Below are 22,419 nucleotides of genomic sequence, written 5' to 3'. Positions count from 1 at the left end.
AACAATTACAATTATTCAAAATATGTTGGGTAGCTTTGTAAGGGAGGGAACTTCTACTTCTTGGGAAAGTGAAAGGTAGAGGTCATCTATGCATACAAATTAAAGATGCTTTTATCTTCTTTCCAAAGTGGCATGTATTTTGCAAACTAATGGATTAATATGAGCCAGTATTTTCCCAAATTCATTCTATAGTACTCTAATTCCAAGGGACACTAATGTGTAGTGTGAATGAGTATTCTCTAGTTTGAAAATTTAAGAAATACTGGATAACACATTTAAACAGCATTTTTAAAATTTACTTGCAGAATTTATCAGAACCTTTCATATTTTAATGGACATGATGAATCTCCAAAGTGGAAGTGAAGTTTTTGAAATTTACTTGGTCATGGACAGTATTATTCACCATCTCCTGAGACTAGTGAATAGGGAACATCCCTTGAAATGCTGAAACAGACTACACATTAAATAGATTTGTAAAGATTATTTTGTTGAATAGTTAACTGGAAGACTAAATTTGAATTCTTGACTTTTTCACTCACACACCCATTTATTTACTTATTCCCTCATTCAGCAAACATTTACTGAGCACCTATTTTGTTCTACAGGCTACACTAAAAATTCAAAGATATTTACCTTCAAAGTACTCACAGTCTGGTAAGAAGGCAGGCTTGTAAAGTGATGGCAGTAGAGCATGAGACACACTATCATGAACAGAGTGACAGCAAAGCAAGGGCATGAAGTGGCAGAAACCCAGCTTTGTGTGGAAACCAGGTAGCATTCCATGGGTGAGCTGCTGCATGGCAACACAGAGAACAGCCCTGGGTCTGCTGCTTCTGAACACAACGCTGTTACTTGCCTCTGTCATGTTGTCCTTTTACAGCTTTACCCAAAGGTCTAGGCTCATGGCAAATTCCATTTCCTTCTCTGAGCCTTTGTGTATATTCCCAACCAAATGTGGTCTCTCTAGTGTAATTTGTGCCAATTGCATATCAACTAGTTTTCTCCATCTCCTAGCCTGGTCTTCCTGTCCCTGTGCATGAGGGAAGGAATGGTTTCTTACCTACCTCGGTATCCCTTCTAGGACACTCCAACAGTATGTGGTGCTTTGTCCTCACTGACAACTCAATTATAAAACCTACATCAGTTCATTGGGGGAAAAGGGAAAGCTACAGGAAGATTACCATAATAAATTTTTCATCTCATGACCAAAGTTCTACCCCATACTACTCTATCACCATCATATAACCTTCAGTGTTTAACACTTGCAAAAATGCTTTCCTAGATGTGACAGAATCCATTTACTTTGTACATGGAAAATGGCCATATATTATATACAAGCATGTATGTGCGTATATATATTTATATAGAACTAAATGAGGCTTTTTTGTGGTTGTTATCACATTGTCTTTCAAAAATGTTAAAGTAATTGACAGTTGTTTTTTTGAATCTAAAAAATCTATTTGCTGCCATGTAAAGTGGAAATATGTGAATTATTCAGTTAAATGTATCTCTGTATAGCCCCCCACCAGATGATTCAGACCACACGATGATAATTATCTAGAAGTGGTTACAAGCCCAGACTTTGGAATCAGATAAATATAGATTTAAATCTTGTTTCTGCACATTCTAGCTGTGGGACCATGAAATATTAGTTTCTCTAAATCCCTATTTCTTAAAAATGCTCGAAGGGGATAACAAGCCCTACATGTTAAGGTTGTTGAGAGAATAGATGGGAATGTTTATAAACCACTTAGCATAATGCTTAGCACATGGAATATGCTAGATAAATGGTAACTATTATTACTGCTAGTTGGGGTGGATAATTGGTGGAATAATTACATAGTCTCTGTTTGCTCTGTTCTGTGTAGACAGAGCTTTGTGTGTGAAGAAAGCTGACAGATTTAAGAAAGCTAACACTGGAGAAGGTAGAGATAGAAGGAAGAAAACTTGGGGGGAAGGTACTGAGGACAGTACAGCACAGTGTTAAAATGTGGGCTCAGCCCTGAATCTTCTATTGATTGGTTTTATGACTTGGGCATGTGACCTAATGTCTCTGTATCAATTTCCATACCTATAAAATAGAGGGAATAAGAATATGTATCTCATAGGGTAGATCCTGTTGATGGCATTAAGTGATATAATGCATCTAAAGGTCTTAGCACAAAATCAGAAACATGGTGGATGCTCAACAAGTATTGGTTTTTAAAGGAAGATGTGAGGAACAAGATAATCGCAGGAATAAAATGTCTAGAGTGAAGAAAGGAAAAGGAAATTGTTCCTGTGGATCAAATGCCTTTTCATACCATCCTCTACAAATCACACATGAAAATCATTCCAATTCACAGTATGGACTGTTTTGAATGCAATCAAATATTGTCATGTCATTTGGTGCCCAGAGACATGGCAAGTCATGGGGAGCAAGCAGATAAGGTGAAGGAAAGGTGCTCTTTGGGTCTTACAAAGTATCAACGGACGCTTTATCCTCCTCTGCTTGGGATAAAAGTCTCTCCTGCCACATATCCCCAAGATTCTAATATTTTCTGAGCCTCCACTGCGCCTTTATATTTTAATACCCTGACATCTGGAATCCTAAAAGTCTAATGTTTAACCATAAATATCTGCTGAGATTAAAGAGCTATATACCAAGTTTCAATCTTTGGGGCCTATAATTGCTTGGGAAAAGAGAATGGTATTTCCCCCTCTAGCTAGAAGAAAAAGACCTCTGAAAGCATAGATATTGGCAGACAAACCATTTTCTCTCTCCATCCTGTCCTCTCATTTTCTCCCTCCCTCTCCCTTCTCCTGTTTTATAATACCATCGTGCTGTCATTCCCAGGACAAATGGGATGAAAGAGAAGCCGAGAAAGCTTAAAGAAAAGACACATTTCAAGATCCAGCAACAAAGAGTTGAGAAAATGCTAGGCACTCCCCGTTATGCAGCTGAGAACACATCTCCACATTACTCGCGCTCTCCATTACTCAGTTAGAAACCACTTCATCACTCTACGGGCTGACAGTCAAATGCCAGCTTTATTTTCTTTTTTATCAACCTAATCTTTTATTTTTGATTTGAGGCCAGTCACTTTGAAGGTCTTCACAATGGTTTATAACTTTCTTTCTCAAGAAGTAACACAATTTGAAAAATGTTTCGTACCCTTTCATGGTAAAGAATGGAAACTCACCTGCCCTGAAGGTGATTTGCTCAGAAGTCTCGGTCAGACCACAGTACTTTGCTGGGAATGACGTCAAGGAAAGTGTGGGAAAAGCTTATCGTGAGTTTAGGTTTTTAATACAATAATTCAATGTAGAATTAAAAAAATAAACTTAGCATTTAATCCATTTTTATCCAGTGATATACTATGAAAGTGACATTCTGAGGTCATTCAACTCACTTAAATAGTAGGAAAAATAATCTATATTTTGAAAAAAGGTTTAATGTATTCTTACTATCCAAAGACTTAATTTAGATAGTAAATATTCTTATATCTTTTTAATGTTCTTTTCTCTGTCAGAAATATATTTGGTGTGTATATAAACAAGTGTGTTTATATTCATTGGTACTTGGCACAGAGAGCGAATTCCTGATTTTGTATGAGAAATTGAAACTGCTTTGATTTTAAAATTTTAAAAAATATTGTGTTCTTAAAATCCTGTCTATTTACGTCAAAGAGAGCATATAACTTGACAGTAGTGATTTTCAGACCTTAGCACGACAGAATCACTTAGGGATGTGTGTGTGTGTGTATGTGTGTATGTGTGTGTGTGTGTGCATATGTTCCAAACACAAAGGCCTGCACCCCACACATGCTTATTGACTCAAAATCCCCTCAACATGTAAAAGAATGTTCTATATCTTGGATGATTTTCATGATAAGCCAGTCTTGGGAGCCATTGTCTAAGCACATCAGATTTATCTCCTAAACTGAGGCAATTTTGGAAGGAGAACAAGGGCTTTTGTTTTTTGTTTTGTTTGCTTAAAAATTTCCAGTCTATTGAGGACCAATATTTTTCTAAAATATAATATATAAATTATCAGACAAATTAGACAAAATAAAGGCCCCAAGTTTTATTTATTAGATTCAACAGACATTAAATTACTCTGTCAAATCACTCTGCTTCTAAATAACAAATCTATATAATTATCTCACAGCACACTGGTGGGAGAGTATGTTGGACCACTCACGTAGTGCATCTCAAAGCCCCCCTGGTCTCCAACTGACTAACTGCACTGCCTGCTCCCCAGTCTGGCTCTTAGCCATTATCCACGATCTACCACAGCCTGTATGATCTTTTCAAAGAAGGAATAAAGTTCTATCACCACCTTTCTTAAAACCCTCCAAGACCATCTTATTAAATTACCCTGGCATCTCAAGGAGCTGGCTCCTGGTTCCCTTCAAAGACTCCCCTTCTCATTACCTACATATAAGTCATACATCACACTGGTCTCCTATCCACTGCACCCTCCCCCCCCACCCCAACACACTGAGGTCATTCTTGTCTCAGAGCCTCTAGAAGGCTTCTGCTCATGCAGGTCTCATTAGAAATGCATCTCTATTTCAAAAAGCTTCTCCCTGACACACATGTGCACGCACACACGCACACACACACACACACACACACACACACACACCTCAAACTACCTCTCAAGCCTAAAACCCTACTTCAGTTTCTTTAGACCTACTCATTGCTATTGGAATATTTTTATTTATTTTTTCCATTGTGTATCTATTTATTTATATAAATACATATTATTTCTAAAATATATATTTATAAATTTATATATAGATTTAAATTTAAATATCTAACACATATATCTCCACTGGAATATAAGTTTGATGAAAACAGGGATGTTGTCTTGTTTACAACTATAGTTCCCATCCTCAGAAATTTCCCGGTAGACTATAGGTGGTCAAATGCATTTGCTGAATGAATGAAAATGCCAACTTCAGCACTCAGCATGAAGAGAAGGTGCTCAAGGAATGCTAGCTTCTATTTTACCTTCCTTCTTTCTTCATCATGCTTGAGAAATTGTAACATGCCCTTGAAATTAAAGCTCAAATTTCTTTCAGTGTTCGCACAACAACACTGGTATTCCACATGTATGAACTGGTCTGAGAGGCAATGCCAGCCACTTGCAGTCTGAGACAGACAGGAAATGAGTAAGAAGCCAGAGTGGAAAGCTGTGGTGTCTGTCTAGTCCTACCTGAATGGGATACTAATTCCAAGGCTTTGTTTTTCTACATGATTTTGGATTTTCAGATTATCAGTTGCCTCCGTAATCAAAAGAAATCCTTCCCAGAATAAAATGCAAATGGTTCTTAAAGGATCTCCTGCTTGGGATTAGCTGCCTTGCACTCTATCGCCATGCATGTTTCGAAGTTGGCTGCAAATGCAAACTTAGAGATAAGTACAAAACACAATTAACAGCTCACTTTTCCTCTGGCTACACACCCTGCGTCACACAGATAGCAGAACTACTGGCACAGTATTTCTCATAGCTGATGCACATGGACAATTTTTGCTCCTAATGTGAGTATATGACAGCCTGCTGGGACCTGTGAATGTCTGAGTGGGTAGTTTAGCATGTACACGCATATGTGCAAATAAAATCTGTATTTTTCAAATTAAAAATAAACCTCAAAGGCAGTGGACTCCACACTGTTAACAAAATCGAGAAAGGACAGAAGGGTGTGTCAAACTGAGTGCTGCTTGGAATAAATATGAGAGTTGGTTCCAGTCGTCTCCAATTTCATCTTTGCTGCACTGCTCTTCCTGTTTTACAAATCAGAGATTCTTGTCTTGAAAAAGAAAATGACAAAATAGACATTCATTCTCTGAAGATGAAATTAGTGCTTTTCTCATTCACCAGATTGTGGACAGGAATTGAAAAGAAGCATAGAAGAGAATGATTAAAAAAATTAGAAGGGGACTTGAGTTAGGGAAAGAGGTTCTATTCATATTTTGGAAGTTAAAGAAAACCCTACCATCCTGTTAGTACCCAGAAGGCACTGCACCATTTGCTATGTACCGTCTCCTTCATTGCAAAAAGACACAGATTGCATTTTCAGTGCAGTAAACAGCAGATTCTTATAGTGTGAGAATCCTTACAGTGGTAACTACAGCTACCTCATTTAAAATGTTACAAAGCTAGGAAACATCAGGAGCTTAAGGCAGTCAGTCACATACACCTGCCTATGTACATTCAGTCACTCACACACATGCTCATGCTTGTCCACACACTGAAAGTTATTGGTATGTAACATTATAATACCTGCTGGAGTTTTACTATTGAATCATGTTTCACAGCCAAGACAGAGAGTTAAGTAAAAAGATATACAGCATTACAATAGCAGCAGAAGGTTGTTTGTGCCTAAACAGTGTATTTACAGCACGTGTTAAGTACCGCATAAGAGTGCATCAAAAGGACATTACTATTCACATACAGAGTTTAATTGACATTTTAGAGCTTCTGTTTATAAAGGACTTTTTCAATGCCACACCCATGTTTTTCGCACTCACATTCAAACCCCAAAGACTGCTACTTCAAACATCAACTACTCCTTTCTGAGAAAGGTTTTCCTGGGCCACAGGAAAGAGCACACTTGGCCTATGTGTGGGAAAATCCAAAAGGCTGGAGAGTTACTGCTCCCAGAAGCATCCCTCAGTCAATGATGAGTTGGGATTTGAAGTGGAAATACCTTAGCTTCTTCATAGTTTAGTTAGGATAATTTTGGGTCATGTTTCCATGGTCTCTGTGGTCCCCCTGCCATACTTGAGCTTTAAGGGTCCACAGTGGTAACCAGTTTGATAAACACCCTTTACTGGCTTCATCCTTTTCCCAGTTTTACCTCCCCACTTCTCTCCTTCCCTGAGCTCAGCCCCCAACATAAACTTCTTGGATTCTAAGCCTTGTATCGGGGTCTGCCCCTGCGGTAGCCCAAGCTAGACACTATCTTCAGTCCTTATTCTTTTTTGAAATGTAATTGTCATTAAATACTCTGGGACACATATCCCTTGTTACTGATTCTACAGAAATGGGACCCTCACCAAAAACCACAGGTTTAGAAAAGCCTCACAGTCATTTGTGTACTCAAAGTATGAGGAGGTTTTCTTGGTGGGGTAAACACCTAAACAGTGGAATAATGCTACAAGCTATAGAGTAGCCTACAAAGAAAGCTGTTGGAACAGATCTAGTGGCAAATGGGAAAGTAGCTGTTTGTCTTTTTTTCTTTTATGGCTCTGCATGTATTTTCTCAGTGTTTCCCTGAATTTTATTCTGTGCAAAAATGTATTAGCTGGTTATATTCAACAGATATAACCAATAGGTCAAAATGAGTATTTACACAGCATGTTATGTTCCATGTGCTCAGCACTGACTTTTTAAAACCTATGCTGTAGTCCCCGGAGCTTTTCACTCTGTTGCAAAAATAATCCTTCAATGAGAAAAAACCTGAGAAATATGAAAAAGTAGTGAAGCATGAAATTGGATGGTAATTAAAAGACTTGTGTAGAAACTTTCTAAATGTCAAATGCTATAACCAGCAGTTGTTCAAATGGAAAATGGTTGAAACAAGTAAAAAGATAAGCAGTAAAGTCTTGGTTTCAGGATTCCATATTATAGATAAATCCTTAAACCCACGACCTCAATTTCTTGCCATGTTGAATAGTTTGGGGCAAAGAGCATTAGTATTCTCCTTGGTTATCAATAATTAATTCACTTGATCAGCCTATCAACTAATATTCGTTAAGCATTTCCCAAATACATAGCAGTGAAAGTACAAAATTCTTGTCCTCATCAAGTTTTCATTCTAAAAGGGCAAGCAGTAAATCAACAAGTCAACAAGGACATTTATAACATGATTTCAAGTCATGGGACTGTGACAAAAAATAAAGCTGGCATAGTAGGCCTAGAGAATAATAGAAGAGTAATTATTTTAGGTAGGGTGGCTTCTCTGAGGAGTTATCATTTGAATAGAAGGAGCCAACTCAGAAGTGAGAATAGGAGATTTCAGGCAGAGGAAATAGGCAATGCAAAGGTCCTGAGGTGGAAAAAGATTTATCATGTTAAAGGAAAAATAAGACCATGATAAGAAAGTAAAAAGGGTATCACAGGACATAAAGTGAGAGGTAGGCAGTGACCAGATGGTGCAAGACTTACAGGCTTGTAGTTTGGATTTCATTCTGAGGGGAATGGAAGGACATTGGAAAGGTGAAGAGATCACACTGGCTATCATGTAAAAAAATAGATTATAGGTTACAGGAGTGGAAGAAAGACCAGCTAAGAGGCTAACCCCTTGTCAGGTGACAGATGGTAACAGTTAGAAGTGAGACAGTGTGGGTTAGGAAAAAAAATAAAAAAAGATTACTTCTAGACTTTTTATTTAAATAACCTCATGAATGACAGTACCAGTTAGCAGGTGCAAGAAGCAGGTTGTGGATTTAGCAGGAGATAAGAATCCCACTGGGGGCATATTCTTTGTAGTGGAGTCAGCCAGGTATATTGGACCAAAATTCAGGTTCATGTTTGCACTGGAGATGTAAATTGGAAGTCATAGGCAATAAATGGTATTTCAACCTCGAACTTGAGAGCAAAACTCCAGAGAGATGAAAATAAATCTTAGGACATTTCCCTGAGACTTTCATACATTCAGAGCTTAAAAAGGGAAAGGGAGACTAGGGCAACCTGAGAAGAATCAGCCATGAAGTAAGGAGAAAGCCAGGACAGTTCTTTAGGTTTACCTGCAGTAGTTCCCCTCTGAACTCAAACAGAAACTCAGAATCTTACTGTTTGTGGAACTAGAGGGATATGATCTCTCCAGGGGTCCAGCTATAAACACTGACAGCTCCATGGGCTTTGGTTGTATAAGCAAGAGGAAAAGGAAGGATCTTTTGATCAAAACCCATCAGGGACAATTAGAAGGTGGAGAAAAGGAAGCATCTACTCCACCAGCCTCTGCAGAGTGAGAACTTTCAGTCCTGGTGGAAGAGAAAGGTAGATGCCGAAGCCAGAACTGCTGGTTCCGTGGCAGACACTGCAACGCTGAGCACCAAGAGCTGCTTCCAGCCGGAGAACCAAGCTCGTGAGAGGACTGTTCTCCTCACCTGTACTCATCTGTACTTCTGTGCAATCTGTACTTTTGACACAGACACAGGCAATCTCATGGAGGGCACAAGCATGATGTCCTGACATCTCTTAGTCACTCAACATTCCTGTGATACGGCGAGCGGAGCAGCATGTTAGCACAGACCCAACCCTAGAACTCAGCTCCTCTCCAGGATATTTTGTTTCCACTTGACAACGCAGCCACATCAGCTCCCTCACCTGCCTCCTCCCTCTACTGGAGGCACCAAATTTAAATAAAACCAACCTGTGTTGTAGAAGGATCCAGTCCATTCGGCCTCAATTTTAGGAAATACAGAAACTGGTGAAGGCAGACCCAGAGCTCTCCCATCCAGATCTTTAAAGAGGTATTTTCTTGGACTTTCACAATCTGATTGAGGGCAGACAAGTATTTCTAAATCTTTCCTGTGAAGACAGACAGAAAGCAACTCTCTCATATCATGAAAAGTGGCAAGAAGAAAACACCTCTCGGTAGTGCCGATCTTATGAATATAAATCAACAGGAGTTTATTATTAATAATGTGATATATAGATGTGAAATAAGACTCCATATAAAATGTTATTTCTCAGTTATATGGTCAAGAATAAAGACATTCTTACTAACCAGATATTCCAGAAGTATAATATTTATATAGATTTCTAATTTTATAAAGAGCAAGATATAATAAAATGCTCCTAACTCTAATATCTTCTGAGCACAGTATAATCATTTCTTTATGGAACTTTGGGGCTTTGTAGTATTTTAAGATGATCAGTATAACTATCAATTATATTTGTGCTATAGACAAACAAGGTAAAATTAGATATTCCTAGTCAATAAATATTTATTGGAAACCTAAAACTTACATGTTGGGGAACACAATGGTCACAAAGATAACCATGGTTCTTATACTTTCAGAATTTAGTCGAGTGGGGTATATAAACAAGTTATAGGCATTTATAGCATTGAATCACAGAGAATTTATTGATTTACCCTAATCTAATATTTTCAGGTACCATTAGTAATAATAATATTATATATTTATTGCATACCAACCATGAATCAGGCATTAATAGCACAAAAATAAGATGCTAATATCATTTAGCTTTATAACTATTTCATCTCATAGGTAAGATATGAGCATAGGGAAACTGAACCATAGAAGAAAAATGACACAAATGTCATGCCTGATAATGTTTAGATACCAGAAATGGCTCAGGGTTAGGCATTCAAAGACATCGGTGGTGGGCCAAACACACAAAATTTCTGATTAGGGTGATTTTCTTGATTCTTTCCTTCCAACTAAAGGAGTTTTCCCCAGTGTTGTGGGAAATAAAAAGTAACCCATTCTCCCTGCTTCTAATTTCCCCACTCCCTTTTATGGAAAAAAGAATTCCTCATCTATTTTCAGATCCTTAACTAAAACTGTCAGGTCATATGTTCAAGAACGGTAGTTACACCTGTTCTCATATCTGTACATATAGAGTCAATATCTATCCAAGCCACATCGTTCAGTTCATGGATTCCCGATGGCAGACACTGTCTCCTGCTACCTCCCAATCCCTGCACAGGGCTCTCAAGCCTCCTTCTGAAGACTAGTTACACCATACTCCATGGAAGATTCAAAAATTAGAGTGAATGTTTTACCAGGAATTTGAAAAACACCCCAGAGGAGCATCTCTAATGAAGACAAAACAATAAGACAACATCAATAAAACTCATACTCCATCACTTTTGCCCCTTTTGTTATCCAAAGAATGTCACAGGGCTGAGTCCAGATTCAAGGCAGAGAGAAATAGCTTCTGCCTCTTTAGTGGGAAAGATTGCAAAAATCACGTAACAATAGGCATGAAGAGAGGAGGGGAAAGGCTTGGGGCCATTCAATCTATCTACCATACCTTTCCAGAAAGAATTATTTCTATTCCCTTTGATAATTTTATCCTTTTTTAAAACATGTTTAAGGATTTCAAAGATTGTCAAATACTTCATAAATGTTGCTTATTACAGATACAAAAACTGGTACCTGGTTTGTAAAGGAGGAAAGTAGAACTTGTTTTTATCCTTGATCCTTAGCATCCTGGTCCTCTCTGCTATTATTGGGTGCACGATTCCGCTGTTCTCTGCACTGGGCAGGATGCAGACATCTAGGTCATTGCTATAGCAACTCTTAACAAAACTAGAAAAGGTAACATCTGAAAAAGCATTTTTAAGATAACATGACATTAGATCATGTAAATTACCAATCACAAATACAGGCTGCACACTGAATATTCCTATACTAATGTATTTCCAGGAATAAGCTTAAGCTGTCCAAGGTAGTTCCAGGAGGTTACATAAATCTTGACAAAGTATCTTTAATTATTCAATACATTCCAATACATTAAAGCTTTAAGAGCAATAGTTTCTATCAAAGTTTTGATGAAAAGTCTGTGAGGGGTAAGTACACTAGTACAAAAGAAATCTGAAGAAGATTAACTGAATAGGTTGTGGTATAAGTTTGATTTTAATCCTGCTGCTCTACCAAGTACTAAACAGCTTCAGTGAGGAATAATTTCTGCATCTCAATTTCCACCTTTGTATAAATAAGGAAAATGATACTTTCCTAAGTGTCATATAGTCAAATTAAATAATTGGTGTGAAGGCACTTCAACGTGTATAAAACAATGACTTTTTATAGGAATCACTCACTGATTGATAATCACCTTTGTGGTTATCAATACCCAGCAGGCTGCCAATTGGACAGCAAGCACTAGCCTACATTGTATCCTTTGGTTGATACAATTTCAGAAGGCTATTAAAGATTCCATGCACAGTTGCATGAAACTACGTTGTTTGGAAACTCAAACATCCTACCTTGAAGTTTCATGATTCCTGAAATTACATGGCCATTCCTCACTTTGTGCCATGGCTCCTGAGGCCACTGATTTGGTTCTGTGGTGAAAATAGGCCACAAAATACCAACTCGACCCCCTCTTGGATTGGAAGGAGCTCGATCTTTTGAAGTTAAGTTGGCAGAGCAAGGTTTAACTCTGTCCTGAATGCAGTCAAAAGTGGAGCTCGTGGCCACAATGACTGAATTCCTAAGCACAATCTGTACATTTTCAACGTAATTCTGTGGCGCAGAGGATACATACACTACAGCCAACAGACCAACAGCATTGTCTACTAGAGTGACGTTCTCGATCTCCACACTGCTCTCCACATGTAGCATGGCACCGTAGTCAAAGTTCTTGAAGGCCAAGAAGCCAGAGATACTGGTACAGTTCTCAAGTCCACTTTCTTTGTAGAGATGGAGACCATGAAGGCTTGAGTGGGCCACATTGTCAGACCAAAGAGCTGCAGGGGAGGAACACCGGTGGCCTCGGATGTGGAAGCCAAGTCTCTCCGATCCCGCCACAACGTTGCCGTAGAGGCTGATGTCCTTTGCCTGGTTCACTTTGATTCCCGCCACCCAAACATTGGACCACGCTGACTGTGTCATCAGAATTACAAGGTTATTAGAGAGAGAATAGTCCTGACCCTCCAAATCAAGGCCATGCCCAACTGTGTCAAACACGATGTTGTCATTTAAAATGATCCCGTGACTGGCAGCTGCATGAATGCCCCCACCGCAGCTTTGGTGCACAGTAGAAGACAGTATCCAGGACCCTGCCGATGCATTAGTGAATTCAATGGAGGAAGACCGTGGTGACCCAAAGTTCTGAATTTCCACATTGAAAAGTTGAAGCACACCTACAAACAAAATGCACATCATCAGTACTTTCTTCTCTCTTACAAAAGGCAGAAGGATGGTGCATTTAAGGGCATCATTAACATGTGATCATTTATTCCCAGTACCAGAATTCTATTTCATGCCATTGAATCTTACTAACAAAATGTGAATCATTAGAAATATCATATTACAACCTGCAAAGGTTTCATGTGCAGTCTGACGAGTCTGGTGATAGAATGGGGAGGGAGAAAGAAGAGTAGGGGAAAGAGCTAGGCTTGGGAGATGGGCACAGCTAGCTTAAAGATGCTATGCATTTGTCTGCAGGGCTGGGTCAGGGAACTAGATAAGAATGAAGAGCATGTAGGTTCCTGCTGCTCAACCTCAAAGGCATGCCTACTTTCAGTGACCCTGTGTGCAAAGGCCATAGCCATCCCCACAAAAATAGTACATGAATGCATATAATAGTCATTTTATCAAACATTTCAAGTATTTCTTAAGAGTATAAGTACCAAATTTACCTGTGCTCAATTTATGCCCAGAAACATAATACATGCTTCTTGATTAAGACATGATAGAGGCAATAACATACTTTACATCATTTTAAAGACCCTGTAAAGTATTTTCTGTATTCTTATCCTAGCCACACTATAATTCCTTTTTTCTTTTCACAGTAAGATTTTCTACTTCTTTTGTGTCAGGAGAAGATTGTGAATTATTTAGTGTGATTGGAAATTTTATTTGTACTGTTTTAAGTAGATATTGTTAAAAATACAATATAAAATATAGCCATTAGGTTGATTTAAAAAATGAAATGAGCACTAATGTGTCAGCATATATACTCTTGGTAAATAGATAATAACATGATTAGAGGGAAGAAATGGATCAATTAATAACTACAATGCTTAAGTCTTACATAGTACTCATTATGTATCAGGCACACACATATATTACATGTGAATGTATGTATATATATATATATATATATTGTTAAGGAACATGCCAGGACTTAGATCTAGTCACATGGACGACACAGATGTGTTATTAACCTCCCTGCTGGCACTTGGGAGAGTGGGAGATGTACTAGGAGAAAACAGCAGCTTTGCACTGAAATTCAGGTGATTGGGCAATAACTATGAGCCAATAATGAGTCATGTGCCCTCATCTCGGAAGATCAGACTTACCCCTCACTTCTTTTCCTTTTTTCTGTTTTTTTTAAGGCACTGCCAAAGGTAAATTATCAAGTTATTTCTCTCATGAAAACTGGAGGGAGCTATCATGTCTCGGTAATAGTGTTTAGAATTCAAATGCAGTCCAGCCTACATCCTCCACCTTCCCTACTCCCTTTTCACAGATGAAAAACCAGAAGAACCCTCGCGATCAGCTGTCATGAAGAGCCAAGCCACTGTCTGAAGGGCAGATGGAGTCAAAGACCATGTATGTCTTCACAGCCACGCAACAGGATCCCAATGTATCTAAGTTTTTCAAATGACACTGATTAAGGAGGTACTGGTAGATGGTGTAGAAATAGTCACAGAATGATAAAATATCCCAAAACTATTTGTCTGGTGATAACATTACTGATATAATTTAGAGGGTCCCTCACCAAAAGCACATCGCTGAAAGGGCTGTCAAACCTGTCTCTGTTGAACTTTGGCACCGAGGCTATCAAATGCTGGTGTGAGTCCTCATACATAGCTAATTTTGTAGAATGGAGAGTGGGTCTAGAATCTCAGTGAAAGCAGTATGTCAGCACTATTTTAATTAGTCTTTATACATCTTAGGTTTACATGGTTGTAATTCACACTTTTAAACTGTACAAGATCTTTTTACTTGTGTGCATATTATATATTAACCAATGACTGAAAACTAATCAATAACAAATACTTAAAACCTCTTGAGCATTTAAATTAAGAATTTAGCAATGACTTCTTCATAGCTATTTTCCTATTTTTCTTTTCAAAAATCACAGCCCTGAATACAACTTGCTGGATGTTAGTGATTAGAAGGAAGATAATGACAGAGGCCTCTGATTTACAAGTAAGAATTAGAAGTCCTGGCCTGCTATTCTGACCTATAATTTTTCAATACCCGTAGCTGTCACCCTTGACCTACTTCTGGCTCTGGAGTTGTATAGAAAAATCCAAGTGTTCTTAATAAGGTGTGGGAGCTGGACTGGATTCTGGAACAGAGAAGGGACATTAGTGGAAAAACTGATAGATTCTGAATGATGTCTTGAGGTCAGTTAATAGTAATACACCCATGTTCATGCTTTGGTTTTGATGAATGTATTAGAATTACATCAGATATTAACAGCAGGGAAACTGGGTGAGAGGTACACAGGGACTCTCCATAGGATCTCTGCAACTTTCCATACATCTCAAATGCTTACAAAATTAAAAGTTTATTTAACAAGGGCTCCAGAATCAGGTTTGAATTTGAGTATTATGCCCTCCACTTCCCAGCCGGATGACTTCTCCACTCTTTAGATATTTTATTCATTCACATTTATGGAGCCCCTAATACACAGCAGTTACTGTATGAGGAGAACAGACTTGAAAGACCCAGGCTTACCCTCAAGGAGTTCACAGGCTCCTGATGGAGTTTGACGAATAAGCAGGCTATTTTATTACAGACTATTTTCTCATCTTTAAAAACATCTCTCTCACAGGGCTATTAGGATTAAATACGATAAAGTAGGGATGAAAAGCAGCATAGTTCTGGGTTCAGCACAGGCCCTCTTCCCGGGACTTCTGCTAGGGATGACTTAAGAAGCCCTGAACCAGTAATGTCAGAGGTTCAGGACCAAGTCAGTCTCGCAGCTGATTCAGCTGAGGCTTGGTGCTCAACCATAAGAACTGGCCTCCTATCCTGTTCCTCTGACCATGCTTGAGCTTGGCCTTTGGTTTTGGTTCAAAGAGGCCCTGTCTCATTTCTACAAGACCAAGACTCAGCACTCATCAGTCTCTGAAAGCACAATTTCTCAACCTCAACACTACTGACACCTTGGACAGTAGAATCCGTTCTGGTGGGAGGCCGCCCTGTGTCCTGCTGGATGTTTAGCATCTACCCACTAGGTCCCGGAAGCTCCCCCAAGTTGTGACAAGCAGAATGTCTCCAGATATTGCCAGATGTCCTTGGCGGGGCGAGGCAGAGCAAAGTCACTTGTGTTGAGAATAGATGGTGCATGAGCTAGCTCTCTGGACCAGAAATCCTAAACTTGTGCTTCAAGGTCCAAATACCACCCTTTATCATATTCATGAAACATATGTGCCAACAGAAGTGTTTCATGCTCATTATACTCAGATCCTTTATTCCAGGCTTTCTCAGAGCCTCTGTTATATTCATGTACTCAGTGACTTCCTCTGATGGAGCTACTGTGACAGCCTTTCCCAAATTTATTTGACCAGGAAACGCCTTTGGAATATACTTAGGGAACACAAGTTTAAAAACAAGGTATCCAAATCAAATAATTTTGCAGCATTCCAAAAGAGCTAAAGCTTGAAAGAAATGAGAGAGATTGAACTGATTCTTAAAGCAGTCCAGAATATGGAAATTGTTTTTATTTAAATTTATGCTATTAATTTATAGCATGAGCTGAGGCCTGCCATCAGATAGAGCATGCTACTGGGAAAGGGTAATAGAAATTCAGGAAAGAGATAAAATTCAAGTGGTCATTAAATCATCTATAATTTCAAAGCAGAGGAAATTTCACATCTGCTGAAGATGTTTTCTTTGAGGTAAAAAATGTGCATATGCGCTGATCGCTAGTATATTATTTTAACATCACACTGATAATTAAGCACAGATTAGAACTGAAAATTCATAGCTTCCCAGAGCACAAAGGAGCCATCTAATTCAAACACTTTGTTTTATAAATGAAAATTCTCGCAGCTGGAATGTCTTGCGTGTCCCAGATGAATAGGCTCCAATCAGTAATAGTATTTTTAAATTCCATTTACCTGAAAATTCTTCACTGCTGGACTTCCTGTAGGACCCCACAAGTAGCCTCCCACTACATGACTTATCAGGCTGGATTTGTATATTTCGGGTCAGAAGCCCAGCCTCAGCAGCCAAACGAATATTTCGGCCGTCCTCCATGACATGGACGCTTCCTGGGGCATCAGAAATTAGGGGAAGGGGGATTAAAAAATGAAAAACCTATTTCAGAATCCACGCTGGGGACCCAGCCAACCTGTCAAATGAAAACATCCCTTTCCCCCTGGAAGTCCAACCAACATTAAGGTCTGCTTTTCCTCAGGCACTCTCCACGAATGTCAGCTGAGAAATGAAAAGCCCGTTCCTATGTCTCTCTTTGGGATCAGAGTGAGAGTGTTTGAACAAGAATTCATTTCTCCTCAATAATTGTGGGTACTGGGGACAGGGAAGTCAGGGCAGACCTGTGCAGTTAGTGGGGTCCCCAACCTCCTCCCCTAAACTCATCAGGTGAGACTTCAGGCTCCGATTGTACATCGTCTGTGGACCTTTCATGAGCGGGAAGAATCCCAGATCAGCTGAGGGAGGCAGTGACAGAACTAAAGCAGCCTGTGTAGGAGGGAAGACACACAAAGAGCCTCTCCTGGTGGGTCTGACGCTCACGCTGCCTGAAGGAGCGTCTCAGCGGCTCCGTTTGCATTTCACCCAGCATCCCACAGCAAGGATTGCTGAAGATGTCTCTCTGCTCGGCCACTTTTAAATCATCGTTGGAACTACAATTTCAAAATAGCTTTAGATAGAGTCCTGTTGAAAACATGTATTTCCCTTTGACCTATCAGAGAGAAAAAGATACTCCCTCACACCTCTATTTCCAATTTTGTTACTTATTAGCTATATTGCATGGGTTAAATGGATTCATTAGATGAACAAGAAAACCTACAGTTATGTGTTATTTATGTAGAATGTATTTTAACTATGTATAGTGTATAAAAATACTCAGCATATTTTTTAAGGTATTTTTCTTCTTTCTCTCTCTCTCTCTCTCTTAGTAGTGGTCAGTACATCAAAAGGAACTTCATGTGGGGAAGGACACATGCCTAAGTATGGAAAAAGAAGTCATTACTTACAGTAACTACCATATTCTAAGTGATTGTTTGATTCAGTGTGGCAGGAAATGAACTGAAAGCTCAGCTCCTTGGAGGTTTATTCTGGTTTACCCATGAAAATGCCTAGTGACCTTGAACAAGATTCTTAACTTCTCAGCTTGCTCTAGATTAGCCATTATAAACAAAAAAAGAAAAAGTAGTCTACATCTAAGTATTCTTTATAAACTAGGCAATAAAATTAATGAAGGAATAGAAATAAAGCGCCCTAAGATGAGTCTAGGGCAGCAGTAAGGTATTATCCATCCCCTCTGAACAGCGATTGGATCCAGGTTGCTCAACACGTTCTTCCAGGCTTATTCACTTCCTTTAACCAACAAACCTAAACCTTACCAATGTGTCGGTGCCTGAGCCGTTCATGGATCATGACATGGTGCGCCTTGACTTCTTTCACAGTGAGGACTTCCACTTCGTGAGGCTCGTAAGAAGAGGAGCTAAGGACGATTTTGTCATGGGGTCGCCAGTCCACGGTGTCCTCCAATATAATTCTGTAACAGCAGGAAGCTGGTATGAGTGCAGGCAGAGCAACATAGATCACCTACTACAAGTGCAGAAAGAAAAGAAAATTCACTACACTGACAGTTCCTCCTAGGGAGATTGAAGACAGAAAAAAAAAGAAAAAGCTTTTGCAAAAACCGTAATGGTCATGCAGTCAATATTCTGGCCTATGTGCACAGATTACAAGGATAATAAAGACAGCCTGTGGCCAAGAAATTCACAAAAAGGAACAAGAAAGAGTAAAGTTCCATGTAATATATGCCATCTAGACATGGTTTACTAAAAAAGAAATCATCCTCTTTGATTGGGAAACAGTTTGAATAATAAAGGTATATTAGAAGGGATGTTTTCTCAAATTTTCCAAAGACCTATAATGCCATTTTTGGACAATTTATCATCATGCATTAAGGCTCCTGTCTTCATGATCAGACAGAAGCAGTGGGAATTCTACAGGGGCCACTTAGTAGCTATGTAACCTTGGGCCTCTTAACTTTTCTGAGTTTCCTACCTTCATCTGAAAAGTAGCAATATTTAAAGCTTCCCTCCAACATCTGAGTGTGATAGTCGGACTAAACAACTGTATACATTCCCCGAGGGTGCTACGTTCCAAGCACTGTCCTTTCATCACGGTATGAAACACTGAGGGTTTTGTTCACTTTTGTTTTTTTAACTCGCACTTAATGAAACTTTTGTTCAGTGTTTCACTGCCGCCTAGCTTTTCCTAGTGAATATGTCTGCTTTATTCTCCATTACCAGCTTCAGTGACTTAAGTTTATTTTAATGGCCTGCCTCTTTTCTAATGTTCAATTTTTAGCAAGCTTTGACAATAGATTCTCTTCTGCCAGTAAATGTTCATCCAAACAACAGGTCCATGTGAAGGCCATTTGATCATGTGACATAGATCGATGGAACAATTGATATGCATGCATCAGACACTATAGTAGGTGCTAGAGATACAATGGTAAATAAAATATGTCATCTGCATTAAATAATGACAACTTAGATTTTGACTAGTAAACATCCTTAAAGAGTCTATTGCATGGATGAGGGATCCTCGGATGTTTAATATATGTATAATATTAACAACAATAAAAGAAACATAAATTAAAGGGGATCATTCCTGGGCCAATGGTATGAGTCTGTTATGAACCAGATTGTAATTAATTCAAATCTGGGAATCTGCAGGTAGAGAAAAAGTCACAGAGAGAGAAAGACTATTACCAACTGATATAATTTTAATGAAAGAATTTAATCTTACCTCTGTTCCTTATTTGATATGACATCCTGAAAAACTCAGTATAGTATATTGAAGCAATCACTAGCTTTAAAGTTGGGGAAACTAAAATCCAAGAAGTCAAATTACAAAATTTAAGACTAGGTAATGGACTGGAGCCAGAAGTTGAATTAGGACAAGGAAGACTCCAGATCAAGTCCACGTTCTCTCCATTAAGTAAACTTGCCTTACCTGTCTGATTCTTAGTTCTTCACCAACTAAATGGTAGTAAAAAGCAATATGCCCATGTATTATAATACTATCATGATAATCCATGAAATTATGAAAGGTCTATGACCCATACAGTAAAATGCTAGGTAACCATTAAAAACATGCCATTGTAGCACAGCATGAATTACAAGGAATTCTTTTCATGATGTATTGATTGAAAAAATGCAGGATATAAAACAGTATTACCCTTTTTTTTAATAAAAATAATGCATGTACAGGAAATAGAAGAGAGGGAAGAGTCACATTAAAATGTTAGCCCACCTGTGGATGCTGGGTTTATTAATGATTGTCACTTAAATATAAACTTTCTAAATTAATAAGTAGTATATTATAGTGAGAAAAAAATTGTTTTTGTAAAAGAAAATAAGGCTATGGGCATGAGATCACACAAAAGTCAGTTAGCAGCATACTTGAAACTGGTCCTTTCCTTCATAGTCCATTTAACCTGGGTAATCTTTTTATTACTGTTTATGTTGTTGAATAAAGTTCTTCAGATAATAGGTGACCATAATGTTCTGAAAAGCTCCTTGTGAAATGAGTCAAAACTCATTTCTTGTGGAGCCCAGGGGGTTTTTAGGACAATTAAACTATTCTGTATGATACAGTACGGATGGATACATGTCATTATATGCTTGTCAGATCCATACAATGCTCACATTGTGGACCCTAATGTAAACTATAACAAATAAAACCTCTCTCCCTAACTCGCTTATGTAAGTCCTCTGTCCCAGCCGTGTGAATCTGCTCATTCTCCCAAGAAACAGCCATGTGTTTCTCACCTGTCGCTTGAAACATCCTTGCTCGTACTCTGCCCTTCAGCCCACACATTCTTAAAGACCGACTGGAGTTTGTTTGCCTTTAACAGGCCTTCCCATGGGAGTCTCTTCTCCGCTGACCCACCAACCCCATTTCTCTTCCATTCTAAATTTGACACAATAGATAATACAGCCTTATAACTGATTCTGAACTTTTGTCTTCTGTGGCTATTCAAATTTGATATTGTTAGCTAATATTTAATGAAAATATAACTACCTAGCTATGCAAGCCCCATAGCACCTAGCTGCATTCTAGGCAAAGAGAAAAAGGAGTTAGTGAAATTATTAGTCCACATTTTATGTTAAAAACATACAGGGGTTAATTATTCTTCGGCAAAGGGGGCAAGAACAAACAATGGGGGGAAATGACAGTCTCTTCAATAAATAAATGGTGTTGGGAAAACTGGACAAATACATGCAAAAGAATGAACTGGACAACTTTCTTACACCACATATAAAAGGAAGCTCAAAAAGGATTAAATACTTAAATGTAAGACTGGAAATAATAAAACTCCTAGAAGAAAACATAGGCAGTAAACTTTAAAATCAGACTTAGCAATATATTTTTGGATCTGTCTCCCTAGGCAAAGACAACAAAAGCAAAAATAAACAAATGGGACTACATCAAACTAAAAAGCTTTCATACAGTGAAGGAGACCATAAATAAAACAAATGAAAGATGATCTTTGTAAATGACATATATGATAAGGGGTTAATATCCGAAATATATAAAGAACTCACACAACTCAATATAAAAAAAAATCCAATTAAAAAATAGGCAGAGGTTCTGAATAGACATTTCTCCCAAGAGGACGTACAAATGACCAACAGGTGCATGAAAAGCTGTTCAACATTACTAATCATCAGGAAAATGCAAATCCGTACAAGACATCACCTCACACCCTTCGAAAAGACAGGAAATCATAAGGGTTGGCGAGGCTGTGGAGAAAAGGAAACTGTGCTACACTGTGGGTGGAAATGTAAAATGGTGCAGCCACTATGGAAAACAGTATGGGGGTTCCTCACAAAATTTAAAGTAGAAATACCATATGATTGGGCAATTTCATTTCTGGGTGTTTATCTGAAGAAAATGTAAACACCAGTTCAATAAGATAAACGCATATGTGCACCTCTATGTTCATTACAGCATTAGTTACAATAGCCAAGACATGGAAGCAACCTAAGTGTCCATAGATAGATGAATGGACAAGATGTGAGATAAATTTATATAATATTTGTAAAACAGAATATTAGTCATAAAAAAATGAACTTGTCATTGTGACAATATGGATGGACCTAGAGAGTATTATGCCTAAGTAAAGTAAGTCAGACAGAAAAACACAAATACCATATGATCTCATTTATATGTGGAATCTTAAAAAACAAAACAAGCAAACAAAACAAAATAGAAACAGACTCATAGATACCAGAGAATAACTTGGTGGTTGCTAGAGGGGAAGGTGGTAGGGGATGGGAGAAGTAGAAAGGGACAAAAAAATACAAATTTCCAGTTGCAAAAAAAAGATCAGACACAGGGATGCAATGGACAGCATAGGGAATATAGTTAATAATATCCTAACAACTTTATATGGCAACAGATAGTAGCTAGATTTATTGTGGCAATCACTTTGTAATGTATATAAATGTTGAATCACTATATTGTATACCTGATACTAAGATAATATTATATGTC

The 22,419-nt window shown here is 38.4% G+C and overlaps 1 protein-coding gene across 10 annotated transcripts in view; it reads right to left on the bottom strand.

Annotated features, from left to right (window-relative positions):
* The window catches only part of PKHD1 (PKHD1 ciliary IPT domain containing fibrocystin/polyductin), a 421,695-nt gene that overhangs the window by 102,939 nt on the left and 296,337 nt on the right, over positions 1–22,419 (bottom strand). For 8 of the 10 annotated variants that reach the window (XM_073224035.1, XM_073224039.1, XM_073224037.1 and 5 more), the window contains 5 exons: positions 18,243–18,397; positions 16,773–16,925; positions 11,955–12,833; positions 11,125–11,293; positions 9,369–9,526 (listed from right to left, as the gene is read on the bottom strand). In XM_073224035.1, the coding sequence (XP_073080136.1) occupies positions 9,369–9,526; positions 11,125–11,293; positions 11,955–12,833; positions 16,773–16,925; positions 18,243–18,397 (1,514 nt within the window). Of the gene's footprint in view, positions 1–9,368; positions 9,527–11,124; positions 11,294–11,954; positions 12,834–16,772; positions 16,926–18,242; positions 18,398–22,419 lie in introns of those variants that run through there. The other 2 variants (XM_073224036.1, XR_012125992.1) reach the window with 2 other exon arrangements.

The sequence above is a fragment of the Manis javanica genome, chromosome 16 (assembly GCF_040802235.1).
Source record: "Manis javanica isolate MJ-LG chromosome 16, MJ_LKY, whole genome shotgun sequence".
Classification (NCBI taxonomy): Eukaryota; Metazoa; Chordata; class Mammalia; order Pholidota; family Manidae; genus Manis; species Manis javanica.
The sequence above is the reverse complement of the archived record's forward strand: the minus strand, read 5'-3'. Positions and strand labels throughout refer to the sequence as shown.